Below are 22,063 nucleotides of genomic sequence, written 5' to 3'. Positions count from 1 at the left end.
CCATATTATTACGGAAATTATCTTAACGTGTAACATTAAAGTACAATCACTGCTTTAGCATCTAGCTCCGATTATCAACTCTACTGAGGTGCGAGGAGCTCACAATTCCAAGTTAAAAAAATGAACGTCCACAGCTAACGTAAAGTAGTGTTAGGAGACAGTTTTGTGGAATGGCATGGCGTTTGTTCCGGAGACACGCGATGTGTATTCGAATACAAACGCTGGAGACAAGCGATGTGTATTTGACTACAAAGCGATGTGGCTACATCCGACCGGAGCCAAATGGCGCCTCTTGTGAACCCTATGGAGCCAATTAGGTTACAGGGCTCAGGAAATACCCAATTAGAGAGGGAGCTGTTTAGCTATGCACAGCTCCGCAAGACCAATCAGAAACAGCACCCCTGCTGGTTATCATAGCTCATATGCAAATGTGACTGCTATTAACTGTATAAAAATGAACTGAATTCTATACCTGTTGAACTTCTGCTCAATGCTGATGTTCCCACGGCCGGCTGTGCTAATAAACTTCCTGTCTTTTGCTACGAACATCGAATCTGCTTCTTGTCGTAACGAAACACTTTTTGGTGTTCCGGACTTTGACTAACAGTAGGGTCAGAGGCTTCCTGCACAAAACACAGGCAAGCTTTGAGTGAGCAGGCAGCAACTTACCTTTTCTGTAGAGGTCACCCTCAGGGTACAGTTTGCAACCAGAGGACCCAACAAATTGATGTCATTCTTGTAGTGAGAGAGAGAGAGAGAGAGAGAGAGAGAGAGAGAGAGAATGTCAGAAGAAAAGTAAATGAACATTTGATTAGCAATGACTAAAGCTCCACTGTCCTAGGTGAATGATCGCTCACTACACTAGTCTGAATAACAGACGACACAAGTAGTGCGAGACACCGCTGTGGCCACAGTGAACGCAACCCTGCAGAGACGCTGGTGGTGCCAGTGTGTGGCATTTCGCCATTTACCTGTGAAGTGTTGGAGAAGGTCAGGTAGGCCGGAAGGGCCAGGAGCTCATTCTTGTAGCCTTTAATCACTGCAGTGTAGTTCACAAGATACTGAGATCCCGCTACAGAAACAAAACAACATATTCATTTATGATCGATACTTCACATTGTAGTGAGCTCCTGTTACAGAGGGAAAAAAACACACTGGTGTTTATTCAGATACAGTTTTCATTCATCTGAATGAACAAACACATCACACTAACAATTTGGAGGTATCAGAAAAGTATGGCAGCTGGCTAAACTGTAAATGAATCTTTATGCAGAGCCTGTTAAGGTGCAAGTTGCTGGTTTTGAATGCTTCCTTGCTATGACGCAACACCATTCAAGGAAATTACTAGCAAGAAAACTGAAAAAGCCACAGCTGACATGACACAATATTCAGATTTATAATGAGAGACTGGGGAGTGAGAATGTGAGAATAAGATGAGACAAAAAAGTCTGAAAAGGCAACAATGTTTTTTTTCCCCACTGGTGGCTTCTGAGATCCATTCATTGAACTTGTGAAAGGGAGCTGAAGATTTTCGTTTTGTTCTTTGAATACGAAGGCTGTCATGCCCTTTAAGGTAGGTATAAAAAATACACCTCTTCAAAGGTTCATAGATCATTATTTCCTGTTCTCAATGTCCTGTTATTCTTCAACCTGAAGTGCATGTCATGACACTGTAGATTTGTAGTATTTTTTTGTACAAGTACACTTACAAGTACACACACACACACACACACACTTAACCTAGCATTAATCCTTATGAAAAAAGGATGGTTCCAAGGTTTCCATGGTTAGCAGGAATTCACTGAGTCATAACAGCTGAGAGATCTGTCTGATTATCTATATGTACTCTACGTTCAGTGAGCATTGCCTTGGTCCTGGTGATCTGAGAGCCATCTGAAAGCTTTGCTGCATTTCAGGATGTGCAGACAGCACAGCAGGGTCTTTTCTCAAAAATAAATCTATATTTCTTTCCAGCAGCCAAGTTAAGTTTTAAGTTTTATGTTTCAGACCAAAATAAGCCAAGTGGAAAGAGGTCCAACGGTGTCTTTCTCTGCGATGGCAGATTCCTGTGAGGTGCACCAGACCATGAATAATGTGCTCTCGCTGGGGCCTCCAACTTGGAAATGTTAGCAATCAATACCACTTGCAAGAGGACTGAGTCAGTCCCACTTCTCCAGCACACACTTCATGTGGGAGAGAATGTCCAGAGAGAAGGCACCATTTAAAGAGAAACGGCTGCACGTGGCCCGTTTTGCCAACCTAGTCAGCCTTGACTTACAGTGAAGAAATAAAACCTGTCGATGCTTGCAGAGGGCTTCCTGGGCAAGGAAGTTCTAATGCTGCCTGTTACTGAGCTTCATTTGCATTATCTACCATCCAGGATGCGAAACACTGAAGTACTCGTCCAAAGTGGACCATATAGCAGATCATACAGTGGTCCACAGTCCAGGCTGAGCTGGCTTGACTAATGCTGTGCTAGGAGGGAAATGCTCCCATTCCATGAGCTGGAGGCCAAAGAGACCACAGACCCACTGCTATTCACAATAAGAAAACTAGTAGGTGACCAGCAGGGGAATGATATGGAGTGAAAGACAATAAGAATGACTTTAATGCTATACAGGATGCTTAAAGTACCAACAGATGGCTGGCAATGAGACAACAGGACAGTAAGGCAATAAGACAATAACAATGCCAATAAGAATGCCTTTAAGCTATACAGGAGGCTTAAAGCACCAACAGGTGGCTGGCACCTACATAATGAAACACATTTTGGGGGAAGGAATTTCACTACGGATCTCATGCCATTTCTTCTGCAGCAGGATTTTCTGATCAGAATGCAAATCAATTCCACACCTCTGGAGCTGCTCTCGGGCACTGTATAAGAAATCAGGTTGTGATGTGAAAGCTCCCGGTGCTTAAGGTTTGGAAGACTCTCTCCAAGTAAATAATGATGGGCATGACATGATGGTTTGCTTTGTTGTCATTTACCCGACAGACTACCCCTGGAGGAGGTTTAGAGGAATGCATAAAATTAAATCATATGATTAAGTCAATATAACTGAGACCCACAGAGAGGAACGTACTTAAATGTACACATGCCATTTAAAATTAAAATCTGTGATGAAAGATATCAAAGGTATTCAGGTTCAACTGTGCATGCACGTATGCATGTATGGTGTATAATGTGTGAGTGAGTGAGAGAGGGAGGGAGGGAGGAAGGGAGTAAGGGAGTGAGTGCTTGTGCATGCGTGGTGTATGGTGTATGAGTGGTGTATGGTGTATGAGTGGTGTATGGTTGAGTGTGTGTGGATGAGCGAGCAAATGCTTGCATGGACATGTGAGTGAATGAGTGACAGAGTATGAGTGTTTGTGTGTGTGTGTGATTGAGTGAGTGCGCTGTATAGTGTTTGTGTTTGTGTGTGTGTGTGTGTGTCTGTGTGGGCCGTACCTGACAGTGAGTCCGTGCTGAAGGTCTGGAAGCCTCTCTCCAGGAGTCGCCCGCTGTTGTTCACGAGCGTGAGGCCGGACACGGCGTCTCGAATGCTGAGTTGGGACAGGTCTGCTGCGGCGGGCGTCCCCGTGTTGTTGATGAGCAGGAAGAACGTGACCAGAGGAAACTCCGTAGCTACATCCACCTGTTCCCAAGGAAACAACATATACTGAACACTGGTTGCCATGGCAACAAAGCTCAAAATGAAAGAGACACCTGGGCCCACATTTAATCAAATGCAATAGCACTATGTCCCTAACTTTAAGTAGAGAATTTAAGAAACTGATGCTATAATTAAAGCTGCTGACGACAAAAAGTTCTGAATGCAATTGGAAAAATGAATAACTTGATTTGAATTTGGTTAAATTTGTTATTCAATGTTAAGAAAAAAGTACACTGTGTTCTGACTGAAACTGACCATACAGGATCCTTTACAAAACTACCATTAAAAGTGTAGACAAATTTTTAAAAAATGAAAGACTGTAGTAACAACCTAGCCATTCACTGGCCCAATGTATTCTTCAACAGCGACAGACTGAATGCAACAACAAACCTTCAATCCATTTTGTGTTATATGAATCTAATTTGGTTCATATGCAATTTATGAGGCAACCAAAACATCAAGTCTATCCAGTAATAAGTGATATTAAGTGTATGAGAATGCTCTGTTTGTGGAGAGCGCTTTTATAGGTTCTAAGCTGGTGGTTAATATATCTCTGTTACAGATTTTTTTAGATAAATTGCAAAAAGCTGGCTGGAAGGCAGTAGAACAAGATATCATAAGCTATGTTGTAAGATAAAGCTTTTCTCATGATTCTTAAAAGGGAAAGGAATGCTTGACATTAGTAGCTTTACAGTAGCTTTATAGTAGCTTTTACAACAGAACTGGGAGAATGTGTTATGGCAATTTTCAAGGTCAAAACTGGTTGATGTGGAGGATTTCATATTAGATTCCAATTTAATTAAGACATGTACCTCACAAACAAATTACCTGTGCACACTTGTGAAATGTGAGTCCAAATGTTGGAGGTTTTCCCAAACTCCGAATCTGAAACAAAATACCAAATAAAGGTGTCATTAAATGCAAAATGTCAATATACTTCTAAAACAGAACTATTACAACTAGACACTAAACATTTTGAAAGGCAAGGCACAGAAGAATTCATACAGTATTTATTTAAAGAGATATTGTTTACCAAATTTCAGGCTATTCCTGTGAGCAATGAATATGTCATTTAAATATTAAGTGTAAGATTAGAAAAAAATGCTAATCAGTTAAAACTGAATTTCTCACGGCAGCTGTTTTCATGAAATAACATAAAACGTGGAGACTAACTGGGATGTGTTGGATATTATTACCGTATGAGTGACACAGGTTTCAAAGCCACTGTGTATGAAATTTTCTTCTTGGTGACATCAGTGTTGTCCTCACACTTGCACACCACAGTGGCTTATAAACGTGCTCTAGTTTTGCGGTCTGAAGGATATTAAAGAGCTCTGGGGCGCTGCCCGTTTCCTGAATAACACGCTGCACTGAGAAAACTCCGTGCACACAGGGGCTGTCAGGTCATATCACACCCACAGACCTCAGACGGCTATAAGCAAAATTCTGTGCTAAAGCAGCTGGACTCAGTGTCACCATGCTACAGACATGTCTCCACAGGACTGTAGCATAGAGAGACAAATAAAGAGCAAACTGAACCCAACCCAGCAGAGGCAAAGATATGTGGGAAGGGGGCAGTTGTTGATTTTCTTTTAAGTTTTCCTTCCCTTGTTCGGTCACGTCAGGACGTTACTGTTCTCAGGCAGAGGCCCGGCTCTGTTATTTCACCCTGGGAAAGGGACAGACTGAGAGCCACCCGAGAGGAAAAGTCAGCACGATTACGGTCATTTGTCCTCCCACATGAAAAAGTCGCCTCTTTTCCAATGAAATTTCCTGCAACAGCCCACATCCCCTTAGATAATTAGTGCTTATACTGAATGCTAATATTCCATCAGTTTGGTTAATTGAGTTTAGTTTCCGGCACAGATTGCCCTTAATGTCCTCAAGTGGCATTCAACAACATGAATACCAGGGGCACAGGAGGCTAGATGAGCCAGAGCCAATGAGGGGTGAAAGAGGGGGGCGCTGTTATGTGTGTAACTGAACATGTACAGCTGTCAGTGTAACACCATCGGCAGAGCCTCCTGTTAGCAACCAGAAACTCCCACATAACGAAATGGGGAGGATGCAGGAATCATTACCTTACATTACATTATTGTCATTTAGCAGATGCTCCCATCCAGAGTGACTTACATAGGTTACAACTTTACATGCCACCCATTCATACAGCTGGATATTTACTGAGGCAACTGTGGGTTAAGTACCTTGCCCAAGGGAACAGCAGCAGTGCCCCAGCAGGGGAATAAGGCAGCAACCTTTAGGTTAATAGTCTTTCTCCTTACCACTACGCCACACAGCTGCCCGATCACATAGGATCACACTGCGGACAGTCTCCTGTTTAAGTCTCTGGCAGGACGTACTTTTTGGTGCCGGGCAAGGGAGCGCTTCTTGCCCCCCTGAAGCATGCCGTCAGTGAAGGGGTGAATCAGGGTGTAGAAGGAGTGGCTCCAGGGACCAGCAGGAGAGGAGGAGCTGAGCGGCCAATCATCTGGGGTCCACCCCACCCAAATGTGCCCTGGACCACCTTCTCGCCCTGCACACACAGACCAGGTCAGTGGAAAAAAAAAAGAAAAAGAAGATCGGGGTCATTATCCTTCTGGGGTTTTACACCTGCAGAAACAACATCCCTCTTTCTGCACCAAACCAATTAAAATGCTCCGATTCCCCAGGGAGCCTGCAAACAAGCAAATGGGTGAAAACAGTCTTTATCAAGTGACCTGGGAGAAATTCTGAAACCAGTGGACATCCTAGCCCCCAACACCTTTACATGACAGCTCAATCAAGGAATATCAAGCAAGACACGTGCATGACAACCAAACATCTGTGACTCAGACCAACACTTGGGACCTGCTTGCACACAACTAGTAGATATCACACCACAGTATATTCAACAATGATCATCTCCAAGCCCCTGACCTAGGACAGCTACACCAGAGGTAAGCCAAAGTCATTTCAACAGCAAATTGGCCATACTCTGATATGATGTAAGGTGACACGTGAAAAACAAGACAATGAAACAAACCATCTATGCTCTGACGCTGAAGCTCCACAGATCTTTCCTCAAAGGGATGTTGTCTGCTGGGAACTTGAGCTGGAAGTAGCTGAGGAAACATTGCAGACATAGAGTTGGCGATTTACTTAAACATGGTACAATAAATAAAACATCCTATGAAACTAAACACTGGGGATAAAAAGAATTTGACAATAATCTGACAATTTGCATAATGTATGACAGCTGAAATGAGGGCAGCAAACAAAACCTTTTTGAAGAACAATTTAGAAGTGCGCAGCTGTGAAACTGCAAGTATATATGTAAATGAGGAACGGGCCCAGTTTACGTTCAGGTCATTCAGACCAGGAATTCAGGAAGTACGTTTAGGGTCAACAAGTAACTGAGTGTTTTTATCTTCCCTTTTTCCGATACACGTCAAAACACCGTTGATTTCTGAGGATACAATACGTTTGACAGCTATGGTATGATTCTGAATAGCCTACACTTTCCCAACAGATCATTCGGGGACGAAACCCTGTATCATCCAGCTGCTATGCTACCGCTATCAAATGGGCACTCACCTTCGTTTGTCTGCATCCAGCCGTGGGATGTTTCTCTGTCCGTGCACGGCTTTGTCCTTGAGATGTTGCTCCACAAATCACTGTCAGTGACTCAGAGAACCATTTACCATCCACACAACGGCTACGTATGCGACCGATACTATGTGCATGGTTAGGAATATCACATGCAAGTTTTGATTTTAGTGTTACATTGTTGCATTCATCTGTTTCCGATGAACAGGAACACGGCCTGCATGTGAGAAGGATGGGGACTAGTAAAGCGCTTACAGTGACTAGAATGGCGAGGGAAAGGGATTTCAGCATTCGTAAAAAACGTTATCCCTCCCCAAAATGCTACGAAGCCGTTTATGAAACATAACGGTCCGTGAGTTATTACGGAAACTGTTACGTGGAAGCGCGAATTTAAAGTAGGCTATCACCCTGTGTCTCATAATGTTGTAAGCAACGTACAAAACATTTCACTCGCTTAAAAAAACGAGAAATACAGTAACTTTTCGCAGATATCAAAACATTTACTTCTATGTTTAAGTTTAGTAGAAGTTTTCGGCAGCGTTCTGGATTTTGTATTTTATTCCAGTGCTCTTCAGCTCATTGCAAAAAATAAAGAAACTTACTGAAAGAATTTAAACTTTAAACTCACGTCACGACAACGAGCTTCGTTTGCTGGTTGTCTTTTCCAAAACTTTGCAAACTTTAAGTCCCACCTCAATACACACACCATTGGCATCGCTTCCTTCGTTACTCAGGAGTTTCGAGATCCTATTGGTTTGCCACTCTGTCCGTCCAAATTATCGGGATTAGTGTAACATCCTTGGAACTCTGTTTTGGTAATTGTAGTTTTTCAGGATTGGTGGACTTTTCATCCAAAACACTTCCTGTGCATTCACCGTCTCCTTTAGAGTGTAATCGACAGTCTGGGTCCTGCTAGATGTTATTCTAGAGGGAAAAGTTTACGTACTGGATACCTTTGTTACAGGCGAGGTAGCCCGATGTTGGATGTCTTACTTTGATTTTGGCTCCATTATTTAGTCAGTTTTGCTAGATGAAAAGTTCGCAGTGATTATGTAGTGTATTGTTATTATTATGCAGAGTCTAGATGTCTAGATTTAAAACTAAAATTGTGTTAGAAATGTGGAATTTAAACACATGAATCGTCTAGCCATGCGTGATCGGGACTGGATATCAGAATGCTCCAGCAACGTCCTGATAGAATTAGCCGAGTCCATAATTTACCCAGGATTGCTGGCGGTAGCCATTGTGTTCGGAGTGTTTTTTGGAATTGTAGCTGCATCTCTGCTATACGTGTTTTTCGTGAAGCCTGCACTTCTAAAGCGAAAGGTAGGCTTTACCCACTCTCTGCCTTGAATGGCTATTTATTTGGAAAATGGTCTTTGGCTTTTTTAATATGTTATTCTGGAATTAAATTGAGTCATCTATTTAATATTTTGTTTGTTTACGTGAAGGGGTCTTCTCGTCCAGGGCGAAACGGCAGCGCCAACATCCAGTCAAGCATTGTGTTTACTTGACCGTAAAGGAAATTATGTGTTCTTTGTGTCAGGGTCTTATTGAGCACCAGTAACCATTTATCCAAACGGCTAAGTGACCGCAGAAAATCAGTCAGACGGAGCGGAGGTCACAAGGCGAAGTGACAGCTGGAGGAAAAGCAGTTTGACGTTCTGTACAGACTCCATAACGTGAAAGATACAGGGGCATCACTTATCCAACAAGACAGACATATTTTAATAGGTTACTGCTGACAGTATGTCATATCATTATAAAATTATAACATCGAAAAGGTAGTGTACAAAATCACTTTGGCTGCTGTAGCTACCGTTTTTATGATCACTCAGGCAGATGCTCATTATTGGCCAAAGAATTTCCAAGGCCCACTGGTCCCATCCAAGGGCCATTTGAGAGTTATACAAATATTTTCTGTTGCCCACCTGTTGTGTCATCTTCAGAAGAAAGACATTTTTTGTTTTAGTATAATTGCTTTTGGAATAGTTGTATGAATTGTTTGTTCAAATTCAGTTTCAGGGCTACGATGCCAAAAAGCTCTTTGAGACAGATGACTTGGACAAGGAGGACAATCAAAGTGATTGTGTCAGCGTGGGAAAGAAAGCAGGCCAGGCCACGGCACTCAACGAAAGGGTATGCATATGGCGCATCTCAGAACACACTCACACGCACCCAATGGCTAATCAGTGTATATGAGTGCCTTTGAATGCTTTTCTGGTTCATCGTTTATCCTGCTATGTAAACTATATTCTGTATCAGCAGTGGACAGGGGTGGTCTTCACTGTACCTGGCAGGGACAGAACCAGAGTCTGCCACAGCAATGTTACATTCCCAAGTGCCTTAAAGATTAAAGATCACTTGACAAGGCCACGTTTTAGCAAGCCATGAGGCGTTCCTGCAGTATCGCATTCCCTGCAGTGTATGCAGGGTTCCAGAGCTCCCGCATGCTCTCAGGGTTCTGCTCATGTACCTGTGTGGTTGTAAAGGTTCTCAATGGGATTCATGTCACGTCATAGTAATGGCCAGCTCATAACCTGAGTTGGTTATGGATTTCCCTCCATCCCAAAGTACACCCTTGAACTTCTAGTACTGTTATCCTGTGGCAAAAATTTCAAGTAAATTGTCCATTTTAGGTTAGAATAGATTTGCCAGAATGTGTTTGCATTTCGGTATGAGGTGAGTGATTCATTTTTGCTTTCAGTTTGTTATCATTCTCCAATTATATTTTGCTCTCTCTCGTAAGGAAAGAAAACAGATGCCCACGAACAGTGATGTAGCTGCCTTTGCCTTAAAGGCGAAGGTGGTGTACCCCATCAACCAGAGATACAGAGTAAGTCCATTGTGATCTTGCAGCCTTTCATTTAATTTTGACAGTATATTTGAGAATCGTCTTATTTATGGTGACTCACCCTTTGTCCTGCAGAGCTGTCATTTTAGTTTCTTTTAAAACAGAAGATTTAACTTGGCTAAAGTTATCCAAAGGGGTCAAAAAGCAGAACTTCATGAAGCTGATCATGATTTTTGACACAGGATTGCTTTTATCTCTCATTAAACATTTCATGTAGGAGTTGTGGTTTGGTATTAAGTAAAAGGCACCACATGCGGATGAAAGGTTGTCTGTGAACTGCTGAATCAAAAGAAATTCTGTGTGGATCCATTAATTTTCTCTCTTAGGGAATTATGTCACTTCTAAGTACAGCTCCCTTTCCCCAATTCTGTTAGAAAATCAATGATGTTCAGTGGTTTTTGCTTTGAGGCATCATCCCATAAGATCTCCGCCACATTCGAGAAGGACACAAGGCTCGTTCTTTCATCACAGATTATTGCCCTGCTCAGATGAAATATGATTATAGATATTACTGCCTGAATGGCCAAGCAAATGTTAGTCAATCTTAATGTGTAAATGCATTTGATGAATAGCACATTTATCACTGTAAAATTTAGAACAGTTGACAATAAAATATTTTAATCACATACTGTGGAAGGTAGTGGATTCACACTGTGTTGATTAATTTCCTCTTCCCAGTGTGACGTTTAACAGCAGGAACTTGCATTTAAATGAATAGTTTGACCTAAATCTGTTGAAGGATAATTTTTTTTTCTGAAGCAAGAACTCAGAAGGTTTCTTAAAGGTAATGATTAAAAGAGGAGTCGAAGGTTGAACTCCTTGGTGGTTGTTGACACTTTGCCTGCAATTGTTGCATCATTAGCCGCTGGCGGACGGAGCCTCCAATCCGTCGCTCCATGAGAACTCCAAGCTGGCGATGCTTCCCAACCCAGAGTCCTCCTCCTCCTCCAGCCTGGAGTCGCTGAGCCAGGACAACGACGAGGACAGCAGCCAGTTTGTGTCCTCGTCCCCGATCCCCAACACCTTCCAGAATGAGAGGTTCATCAGGGTCAGCTGTTTCCCGGAAACCCTGACCTGCGCAGGGTGGGTGGAGACACGTACACACCACTGTAGAACACAGTCAACTAATTTGCAAGCGGCACTTTAAAACATGGCCGACAGTCCTGGAAACGCCACCCGCATAAGGCACATCACCTTATTATGTTGCAGGTTTGAGGGCAGGATCAGCCTCTACTGTTTGGGGCTCCAAAGCTTCCAGCACCTGTGTTCTGAGCTCCAGGAAGAGAAACACATGGTGGGTGTGTCCCTTTGACTGGGTAGCTTGCTTATGACATTGACGCCTTGTTACATAACTGTTGTGAGAATATTGCATGTAAAAGGGTTCCGGATTGATCCTCAGTTCCTCACTTTCTGTGTCAAGGCACCACCATCCCGCTATTGCTTAGTGATTTATCAGTGCAGTGTTTGCATGTTGTCATTTCTGAGCATTTAAAAATGAAGGTCACTGCATCACAAGACAAAACAAACGCTCTGTAGTTTTCCTCAAGAGAACAGCCCTCGCCCAGCCCCCATGGAAAAAAATCTGTGCCCAGAAGATTTCACTTATTATTGCAGTCCCCTTGGTTATAATATAACACATCTCTCTCTTCTAGTTCTATCTGCAGATTCTCAGAATTCTCTTCAATGAGTGTTTTCACAAGGAGAAGATTGATTCAGCCTTCTACAGCAATGTTCTTCTGATGCAGGAGAGGGTGAGAACACCGTCTCCGTTACTTATTTATTCAGGAGACACCTTTATCTCTGGTGACACACAAAGCTTGCAGTTTATATACAGTGGTTTTAACTCGCAGGATTAACCTGTTTTAGAAGGCTAAATGGTTGCTCAGAGGTAGAACAGTCATGCTCCTGAGTCTGTCCTGTTCTCACAGTCCCACGAGTAAGATTTCCAAACCATGAATATGGTTCAACATTGGTGCCAAACCATGTGACATATTCATCATTGCTTAGCCTCTTTAAGTTTACATAATCATGTGTGATGTATTGACATACCATAACTTTCACATGTCATATGCTGATGCTGTTGACATAACACAAAAAATATTGCCTACATTAACATAAAACCCATTCCTTGGAACTTATTCAACACGACTGTAAGTTAAATTATGTGAGCATAAATATTATTTTGAAATTATTTTAAAATAAACATTTTTACAGGAAATGCAGGAATTGAAGAAAGAGCTGTCAGTGAAGTTATTCAACTCTGAGAGAAAGGAAGACCCAAATTCAGCATACTGTACACTGGAAGAGGTTGAACGAGCTGGGAAAGACAAACTGGAGCATGGGCTTCAAATGGTTTGAGCTATTGCATAACATAGAGCGTTTGGATGGATAGATAGAGACAGACATACAGACATGGATAGTCAGCATTGGCCCCCTCCCACACTGATGTTTATTATGATAAAGTGCACATACTCTGGAAGGATGAAACATTAATTTCCCAGAATCTGAAAGATCCCAGTGGTGTGTGTTTCAGCATCTTAATGTCTGATTGTTAATGCTGTACACAGGGAAGGACCTGAGTCAGTCTCGTTCTCTTGATGCAGAGTGAATTTATGGTCATAAAGAGTATTAGTGTCCATCTTCCGAAAGGATTGGTTTTAGCAGATAGGAGGTGATATTATATAGGTTTGTACATGCAGGTGGACATGCGATAGTTTTGTAGTTTTGTGTGGATGGTGGATAGGTTGTATAGTTTTGTGTAGAGCAGCTGGAGATGAGGTTTAGTTTTGTGAGCCACACTTGAGGTGGTTGATTTCAAATGACAGTTCGAGATCTCACATCATTTTTTGCAGGCAGATAATGTTGATACATATTTCAGTGCATGCAGGTAGAAGATACATGTATTTCTTACATGGACAGGGGGAGATGCTCCATATTTCACGTCTATAACTCTGTGTGCCTCTCTCGTCAGCTAATCGGGTTCAGCAGGCTGTTGGAGCGCCTCTGTCAGCACCTCCACAGGAGACCCACTGTGCTCCCCAGGGAGGAGGCGGGGGAGATGACACGCACCCTCATCCACAGCCTCCTGCAGGTGGAGAATCAGCTGGCCGAGTTCCAGACTGCCGACATGAAGGTGAGAGAGAGAGGGGCAGTCTCACCTTTACAGCCTGCCCCGTGGGGACGTTGCCTGTCAGATCCTCCACTTTTTTCAGGGCTCATACACCACGGTCTCACATTTACTCCGTACTGTTTTAGATATATTTATGTCAAACTGAACTCAAATTTTGGCCACTATTGGTATATTTCCAGGTACCATTATCTCAGGAAATAATGTACCTAGAAGGCTGATTTTTTTGTGACATCTGACATGAACTTCATAAACTGTATAGCAAAACATGAAACTCATCACCCTGCTAACTCTTAACTACTCACTACAGTCAGTGGAAGTGCCAGTGCATACAGTAAGGACAGGGCTGTCAGCTTTCCCTTGAACATTAAGTGATGATTATTAAATACCGGTCCCATTAGTGTGGGCAGTGCTATTAACCATGGTGTTGGCAGTGCCATTAATCAGAGTAAACTACTGAAAAAGAATAATGTGCTGAGTTGTGCAGATGCATTACATTATTATATTACACTTTAAATCATAATCTTTATTTTCTTGAATAAGTGTTTGCAGTGTATAGTATTAAACATTATTTTTGCAAGATGAGTTTGGAGAGGGTAATACAGAAACACAGCAGTCTTTTTAATCTTGGATTCAAACCCACAACTCTGTGGTCAGTATTCTAAACCTTATTTCATACTGTCCTGGCATAGTGCTATGCCACTGTTCACTCTGTATACTCTGCAGACTGTTCTCTGTATTCTCTCCACAGTCATATTTGGGCTTACTCCAGTGTGTTTTCGTACTGGTATTTGTAGTGTTCTTGATACTACGCCCAGAGTTTTTCCTGTGCTTTCTGCGCAGCATTCTCCAAGTTCTGTTTCTAGAGCCTTCTCTGTGACCTCTGTCATTTTTTTTCTGTCTCTACGTTCCTTCCAGAGCTCTCCCTGTGGTCTCTCTCTGTACTCAGTACAGAGCTCTCCCTGTGGTCCCTCTCTGTACTCAGTACAGAGCTCTCCCTGTGGTCCCTCTCTGTGCTCAGTACAGAGCTCTCCCTGTGGTCTCTCTGTCTCTGTGCTCAGTACAGAGCTCTCCCTGTGGTCTCTCTCTCTCTGTGCTCAGTACAGAGCTCTCCCTGTGGTCTCTCTGTCTCTGTGCTCAGTACAGAGCTCTCCCTGTGGTCCCTCTCTGCCTCTGTGCTGAGCCCTGAGCGTTCTCTGTGCTCTCCGCAGGGCGTTCAGGAGAAGCTGCTGTGGTGGGAGGAGCTGACAGGCTGGCTGCAGTTGCGGCCGGCTCTGCTGAAGCAGGAGGCGGTGTGCAGGCTGAGGGTGACGGCCAAGGCCCTGGAGCAGCTGACCAGCGACGGGCAGCTCAGCTTCACCAGCATGGAGAGCATGCTGTCAGAGCTGCAGAGCGCCATGAGAGAGGAGCTACAGCGCTGCAGCGAGGGTGAGACGGAGGGGTGTGTGGGGTCACAAAGAGGGATGTATAGGGTGAGAGTGGGTTAAGGGTGCATTGGGTTAGAGAGTGCTTTGGAGGTGTAATGTGAGAGAGTGGATTGGAGGGTGTGTAGGATGAGAAATAGCATTGGCGATGTATAGGATGAGAGGGTGGGGTCGATTTGTTACGGGTTAGAGTGGGGTGGAGGGTGTGTAGGGTGAGAGTGTGGGGTGGATAGGAGAGAGAGGGGTGGGGGTGTATTGGGAGAGAGTGAGCACAAGTGCTGGTGTAAGATTGGGCTGAGGTATGTGTTAGCTAGATCCCAACTCCACCCATTGGTTTCTTTTACAAATGAATGCAGTCACTTACAATCTTCAAATTAATCCCAGACAGCATTGCTAAAATGAGAATGAAAAGATTGTACCGTGAAATTGTATTTTGCCCCCTTATTTTACTTGTCAGATTCTATTATATAACAAATGTAAAAAAAAAAAAAATGTCCTCAGAGTGTATCAAGCAGACAAAGGAGCTGGTGAATGAGAAGTCGAGGAAGATCGATGCGAAGAGGAAGAAGCTGATGAAGAGCCAGGCTAAAGAGAGGGCCCGGGCCCTGGATGCCGCACAGCAGCTGAGGGACCCCCTGGAGTTTGTCAAGGTTCCAGTTTTTACTGTCATCCTCCCCAGCCCTTTTTTTCTTCCCGAACGGTGACACGCATTCCACTCCATCCGGAGGTGCAAAGAAATACAGTCACACTCCATTATAGCCAGTGGTGTCATCTCTGATACCCTGCTGCTGTTGCCCCGGGGGCTGTTTCCCTCCTGCACGGTTGACCACCTTAGTGGCAGTTCTGTTTTTCTGTTCCGTTTTCTGTCTCTGTGTCCATCTCTCGGCCTCTGTCTCCTTCTCTGCCTTCCCCACCGTCTCTGCCGAGGTCTTATTCTGCCTCCCCATCTCCCTGCTTGTCTCCTACTCGTTCTCTCCATCTCTCTGTTAACGCTGTCTCTCTGTCTCTCTCGTTCTCTCCCTGAAGGTGTACCAGGAGCTGATGAGAAAACAGAGGAAGGAGAGCAGTGATCTGACGGAGCAGCAGGAATGGAGAGTGACCGAGGCCATGTGTGATTTATGGAAGGTGTGAATGTGTGCGTGTGCATGTGTGCGTGCGTGCGTGCGTGCGTGTGTGTGTGTGCGTGTTTGTGTGAGTGTGAAAAATAATACAAAATTCAAAGTTTAACGTAATGCTATAATCTCTGTTGCTCAGAAATTCGGGTTGCTCTGACCCACAGTGTTATTGTATTTAATGTCAAGCCATTTTAGCTTTCACAAGCTGTGTGTTATCCTCTGCACCACAAAACAGACAGCACTGGCTGTACCAGAGCCAAGGGTATTGAGGAACTGTCCAGCGTCCAAGCATTTACTGCAAATGACATGAGACTTACTGAAACACTTTTTGCAGAGTATGTAGTTCCCTTAAACTAATACTTAGATTTTGTTTTGTTTCTGATCTCACTTTTTCATGTGGAAGTGACATTTTCCAATGGATTTCTTACAGACTTGGCACAGTAGTAAGACATGGCCCACCCCACCCATAATCCTATACAACAGTGAATGAGATGTGGTTCGCACTGTGGTATAATGCTGAACCTTCACTGCAGAATGAGAGAGTCTGAACATTTTTCTGCCCAGAAAATCCACTCCTCCTGGTCAGAGAAGCTTGCAGACCGGGTGAAGGACCTGTTCCTGACCGCTCTTCCCGGTCAGACCCAGCTCACAGCAGACTGGTGTGACCGGCTGAGGCAGGAGACTGACCGTGACCTGAGCGGTCAGTTGCAGAGAGAGGAGGCCACTGCCAAACAGCACCTGGAGGGGCTCCGGGAGCAGCTGGACCTGGACAGGCAGGTAGGAAGGAGGAGCTGGGCAAACAGACAGGTTCACAGAGGGAAGTTGTGGCCAGGGCCTGTTCACTGAGGATTAGAGGTTTGAATCCTAGTTGGGGTGTAGCGCTCTTGATCTTTACAGTGGATCTTTACTGTACTGTGCTTTACTTTAAACATTCACAACATTCATTCCTGTAATACATTACATTGCATTACGTTGTTGACATTTAACATTGACATTTGACATTTACGACACAATTTTTACATGCTATTGATTTATGCAGCCAGATATTTACTGAGGCAGTTCTGGGTTGAGTCCCTTGCCAAAGGGTACAGCAGCAGTGCCCCAGGGAGGAATTGAACCAGCAACCTTTTAGTTATGAGCCCTGCTCCTTGCCACCGTGCTACACTACTGCCCAGAAAAGCTCTGACATCCTGTAAATAAGTACATGTAGTGGGGGTGTGTACATTTATACAGCTTCTCTATGCTGTAGATGTGGTTGGGTAGTGGGGGTGTGTACATTTATACAGCTTCTCTATGCTGTAGATGTGGTTGGAGGAGGAGGCTCTGGTCTCAGCCTGTTTGAGGCACCTGTGTGAGCAGCAGATGAAGATTCTCAGGGGGATGTCAGTTAGGCAGAGAGACTTGCAGGAAAGGTGAGTTCTACCACACCGTCACACAAAACAAGTTCTAGGGTCCTTTCAGTAAGAGACACTTGAGACCTCTAGCGGCAAGGAGATGTAAATGTATGCTAAAATTACATTGATTTAAAGAGGCCAGAAAACATTTGGTGGCATTTCTAAATATGCTGTTTGAAATATTTTGATTAATGGATTCATTTCTGTCTTACCTCTCAGTTATACAGGCAGGCTGCTGGAGGATAAACATCGCCTCCTACTGGCAGCAGTGCAGAGACAGTTCATGGCACGTCACTTCACTCTGAAGGCCCTGAAGGAGATGAGGCTCTCCAGGCTAAAAATGCCCCCCCTGAGTGATTCCAGGGTGGTGGAGCTGGAAGACTCCAGCAAGACCCAGCACACTCCTAACCTCCTCCCCAGAGCTGTCCATAAGGTATCCTCCTATACACTCCCAGCCTGACTACCAGAGTTTTCCATAAGGTATATTCCAGCCCACTCCCTGCCTGACTCTTAGAGCTATCCATTAGGTGTTCTTCCACCCACTCTCAGCCTGACTCTCAGAGCTCACCAATAGACTTCTAGCCTGATATCCAGTACTGTCCTCTAGGTCTCGGCCTCCACTCCCAGTCTGACTCACAGACCCAGTCTGAAACTCTGAATGAAACACACACCCTCTCTTAAACCTGCATGCATGAAACCCGGGCAAATATCCATCCCTACACCCAACAATAAGCCCAGACCCATTCCAGGGTTGAGGTTCTACACACACATTCACAGGCTCAGTTGGACAGCCCTGGAGATCAGCATTGTTCCAGTCTGAATGCACCCAACAGGTATTTCTGTGCAAGTTAATTACAGCAAAATCTCCTGCAGGACTCTGGCGCAAGTGAGGCAGAGAGGCGTCTTGGGCCAGAGACTCAGTTGATTGGTCAGGGGTTCCAGCAGGAGTTCCTATCAGAGCTGGACACGGGGGCGGAGCTTCTTCAGGAGCACGCTCAGCTGTTGGTGGGCCACGCCCTCGCCGACAGCGTTCGTCAGCAGGGTGACGCTCCACCCACAGTGCAGCCCAACTCAAAGGAAAGCGACAGCAGGAAGGTAATGGGGTTGGATTTTGTGTTGATGCCCTTTCTTACTGTTTAAAGTATGTTCACAAAGTTATATCTTTTGCATAAAATAAAAACAGTAATAAGAAACATAAATATCAAGTTATGAGAATCATAACGCTAAAGGACGATGTCATCATATGTCTACCCTGATGCTGCTGCATTTTGACAGCATTGTATGTTTTATGGCCCAGTTCTCTAGGTTGAGAAGAACCTTGTTCTTCATTAAAGTTCAGACAGGGAGTACTTGGTTGACAGTTAAATCACATTTAGATCGAGGGTTATAGATAGACTTTGATTTAAATGAGAATAATACAGCAGGCAATGTCTGTTGGAGTGGATTCCTTGTGTGTTTCCTTTCTGTCTGTGCTTCAGAAATGTCCATGATTAGAGCTTAACCGTCTGTGCTCTCGTGTGTTTTCGTAAGTTTGATCCAGTCTTTGGTGCCCCAGAGAGAAGACCGAAGCTAACAGAAAAGTTGACTTGCGTTTTCCTGTGTTATATTGTGTAGCTCCACCTGGCTGAGGCGGCTTCAGAGAGCGTGTATGTGACCCGAGACAACGTCGGTGCCTTGATCCACAGCTACTACACCCAGATCCAGAGCATCACCAAGTGCCTGAAGCAGGACCAGGAGCAGCGCCTGCGGTGCTTCGGAGGTGATCTGGGATCATGCACTCTGCAGTCTTTACACAAGCGTGGGCAACAGGGTAGAGCAGGGCGTAAGACATTTATAGCCCAGACGTTTGATTCCAACATGGGGGCACTTCTGTAGTACCCTTTAGCAAGGTACCAAAACCAAATGACTTCAGGAAATATCAAACTGTATACATGAATAAAAAGCCATGTAATCTAAGTTGCCCAGGTAAGGATGTCTGATAAAAAAATAATAGTGTAAGTAGAATCAGAGTCACGTTGGTTTAAAGCACATGGTGGTGTTCACTGGCTCAGCCAGTTGTTTGCTCAACTCAGAGCCTTGAAAAGATGGACATAACCAGCACGGATGTCGAAAGACTTTGGTTTTGGGTAACAGAACTACAGGGGTCCGTTTTGCGGTGGCCACGAATGAGGGTGATGCACAGTTGAAGGCGTGGACCTGAGGAGCTTGTGTTTGTCCTCAGAGGGCTGTGACAGGTCTAGAGACTGGACTCTACTGAGCAAGGCCCTGTTGAAGGAGCTAGCCAACTGGGGGAGGAAGCCAACGTCCAGCGAGTTTCACCAGAGGTACCTGCATCCATCTGCCATGTGTCTCTTCAGCTTGCCAACTTACCTGTGTCCATGGAAACCATTTTTTTCCTGATTTATGTTTCTTTTTTTTTTCTTCTTTTATAATGTTTTGTATTACAGCTGTGCATGGGTTATTATAGCCTACACATTTACATCTATTATTCTGGACATAAATAATTAGAGCCCACTGTGGTGATATTATATGGTATTCGCAATCACAGTATAACAGTATAATCTGTGTTTGCTAAACTGCATGAAATAGAGCTTGATGGAATTGTCTTTTATGATCTTTCATGATATAGTTTATATGCTGTGTATGGTTTCTTTTGATCGATGTGAAAGGGTTGAAATTCAGAAGAAGAAGATCCAGGCCCAGTATGACTGTGATCTGGAGACAGCGTATGGAATACTGAGACAGAGGACTTTTGAGGTTAATCGCATGAGAGAGAACCTCAAAGTGCAACTTCAGGTAAATCAGCACACACAGGGCAAATTACAAACCTGCAAAGTTAATGGTAATGGGTTTTTAAATGGAGCTAACTACAGTTTTGTAGAGGATCTGAGCACATTCTATACCAGTCCTGGACACTGGACCTTCTGCCGTATTACAGTACCCCGCCCCTCTGACTCAGCCTTTAAACCTGCTCTGTTGTATTTAATGCCTTCCACGTTACTGAGCTGAAAGATTATGAAGAGGGTAAAAGGTGCTACCTAACCTTTTTCTGCATTGATTGTGCTTACCCCAGCGTTATTCACCATCAGTAATGGTTTCCCCTTGTTAAAATCTTTTGGAGGGCATTGACTTGTATGGTACATCTGTATATTGTATGCAGCTGTAAATGTGTTTGATTTATCAGATTCAGTGCATTGATCCATTGGCATATGCTTTGGACAACCATAGGGTAAATTCCCATGGTTAGAAGGGAAGGATAAAAAATGGCAGAAGCTGTTTCCATCCACATCTGCATTGTGAGGCTTCAGAAGCAGTCCCAGGTTTTTATCTTCACAGGTGGACTACAGTGTTGGTCCCCAGAACCATTCTACAATGTTAGGCTTCATTGCCAGTTTACAGTGTTAAGCCGTAATGCCAGTTTAAGGTTTTGAACTGGGATTTTTTCCCCTACAGGAAGCAGAGGAGACCTTCATGACTGAACTGGCTGCCCTTGCCAGAGTACCTCTATCCAGCAGAGAGTCCAAGCACACAGACAGCCACACAGGTGAGGAGCTGTACTTGTAGTAAAATTGCATTTTTTAATAACTTTTAAATAACTTTTCTTGACCTTTATCCTACTGCTTTCATCACTTACATTTGTTGATTTAACAAAACAAAACCTTTTCTGTGCTAACAGTAAGTCTGTATTTAGTCTCTTTTTACCTGTATTCTGTTTTTTGTTAATGAGGGTCTGTGATTGAAATAACATTGATGCATATGAACACACGTCTGCAGACTGGGACTGTGCAATGTCATGAGAAATAAGTTACATGACCTAAAAAGGTCTGGGTGCGATCACTGTGTGACAAACTGCAGTCATTTTAAGCCACATTATCTGTTGCAGAATAACAAAACATTCTGTCACTACTGTAGGAATGCGATTATTCACAAATAATTAAACACAAGATTAAACATGGAATATTATGTCCCTAGCTCGTGAGCTAGATAGCAAGCTATGTTTTGTGTTGCTACAGTACTGGGTTTGGCTTGCAGGCTTGGTAGAGAGCTACCTAAAATGTTATGAATACCTCCATCCTTGGACAAAAGTTTGATGGGAACAAATCTGATAGTGTTAATCAGCACATTATTCACTTTCAATTCTGACAACAAAAGAATGCCGTCTTGCCAAGGAATCTGGACACTGCAGGTGTAGCGGAGCTGAAGTGATTAGCTCGTGTGAGTCCTGCGTAAAGCCTTAGGTAGCGGGTAGCAGGTAGCCGAGTGGTTGCAGCGGCTACGTCACTCCCTCTGAGACCTGGTTAAGTAGCGTTGTCGCCGACAGGCTAACGGCAATTTGCCTTTAGCTCAACTGGCAACGACGCTGGCTTTGAGGGGTTGGCAGCGAGCAGTAAGAACCTCGGTTCGAAACCCGCTCGCTCGCCGACCCACGTAACATCATATTAAAAAAAAACACAACGCAAGAGACCACCCGTTACACAGGCAGACCATCCCTGTGACCTCCTAAACGCTCCAGCACTGTGTTGTCTCCAGGGGCAGCGTGTCCTGTGACAGCCGAGGCCATGCCCGTGTGTCTGTCTGTCTCAGGCTGTGAGGACGGACAGACAGAATGGAAGAGGAGTTCTAGTAAAGACAGCTGCGGTGTCCCTCAAAGCCATGTAAATCTCAGGTTTGTACCTAAACCCACCAGCCACTCACTAAATACATACCAGTAACTCTGTAGTTACTCAGACTTGTATTACTCAACACACACCAGCCCCTGTGGGTGTTCCTCAGGGCCGACAGATACATCCTATCCTTTTCCACTGGGAACACCACCCATGCTGAGATTGAAGAGTGATATTCCTCCTTTCCTTCCACCTCCTCACTTCTCCTCCTAACAAAGGTATGAGCAGGGATATCTTCGGGACCTTT

At 44.1% G+C, this 22,063-nt stretch overlaps 2 protein-coding genes and 1 long non-coding RNA gene across 3 annotated transcripts in view; 1 reads left to right on the top strand and 2 right to left on the bottom strand.

The window, feature by feature from the left end:
• LOC118793588 (limbin-like) overlaps positions 1 to 6,058 on the bottom strand; it is a 78,298-nt gene extending 72,240 nt beyond the window's left edge. Inside the window, exons 1-4 of the mRNA XM_036551812.1 lie at positions 6,014 to 6,058; positions 3,449 to 3,635; positions 972 to 1,072; positions 670 to 735 (exon numbers count right to left, since the gene is read on the bottom strand). Coding sequence (XP_036407705.1) covers positions 670 to 735; positions 972 to 1,072; positions 3,449 to 3,635; positions 6,014 to 6,058 — 399 coding nt within the window. The remainder of the gene's footprint in view (positions 1 to 669; positions 736 to 971; positions 1,073 to 3,448; positions 3,636 to 6,013) is intronic.
• A 3-nt stretch (positions 6,059 to 6,061) lies between these two features.
• On the bottom strand, positions 6,062 to 7,460 carry LOC118793164. Its single transcript, XR_005005650.1, has 3 exons — positions 7,227 to 7,460; positions 6,676 to 6,754; positions 6,062 to 6,186 (listed from the first exon to the last, which is right to left on the bottom strand). It is a non-coding gene; the product is annotated as an uncharacterized LOC118793164 (long non-coding RNA).
• Positions 7,461 to 8,216: 756 nt separating this feature from the next.
• On the top strand, positions 8,217 to 21,997 carry LOC118793586 (ellis-van Creveld syndrome protein). Its single transcript, XM_036551810.1, has 22 exons — positions 8,217 to 8,564; positions 9,258 to 9,377; positions 9,988 to 10,074; positions 10,955 to 11,175; positions 11,302 to 11,386; positions 11,745 to 11,843; positions 12,307 to 12,444; positions 13,064 to 13,225; positions 14,431 to 14,647; positions 15,145 to 15,293; positions 15,670 to 15,768; positions 16,323 to 16,535; positions 17,061 to 17,170; positions 17,372 to 17,585; positions 18,026 to 18,247; positions 18,767 to 19,026; positions 19,110 to 19,117; positions 19,335 to 19,476; positions 19,822 to 19,948; positions 20,606 to 20,696; positions 21,683 to 21,818; positions 21,926 to 21,997. Exons 1-22 carry the CDS (start codon positions 8,373 to 8,375, stop codon positions 21,987 to 21,989), a joined length of 3,156 nt encoding a protein of 1,051 aa, XP_036407703.1. The 5' UTR covers positions 8,217 to 8,372; the 3' UTR covers positions 21,990 to 21,997.
• Positions 21,998 to 22,063: the final 66 nt, after the last annotated feature.

This window comes from Megalops cyprinoides, chromosome 18 (genome assembly GCF_013368585.1).
Source record: "Megalops cyprinoides isolate fMegCyp1 chromosome 18, fMegCyp1.pri, whole genome shotgun sequence".
NCBI classification, from domain to species: domain Eukaryota; kingdom Metazoa; phylum Chordata; class Actinopteri; order Elopiformes; family Megalopidae; genus Megalops; species Megalops cyprinoides.
The sequence above is the reverse complement of the archived record's forward strand: the minus strand, read 5'-3'. Positions and strand labels throughout refer to the sequence as shown.

Coding starts and splice junctions, on each gene's coding strand:
- LOC118793586 (XM_036551810.1), top strand. CDS start 8,373: ATGAATCGTCTAGCCATGCGTGATCGGGACTGGATATCAGAATGCTCC. Junction 14,648..15,144: donor GCTACAGCGCTGCAGCGAGG/GTGAGACGGAGG, acceptor AAATGTCCTCAG/AGTGTATCAAGCAGACAAAG. Junction 17,171..17,371: donor CAGAGAGACTTGCAGGAAAG/GTGAGTTCTACC, acceptor CTTACCTCTCAG/TTATACAGGCAGGCTGCTGG.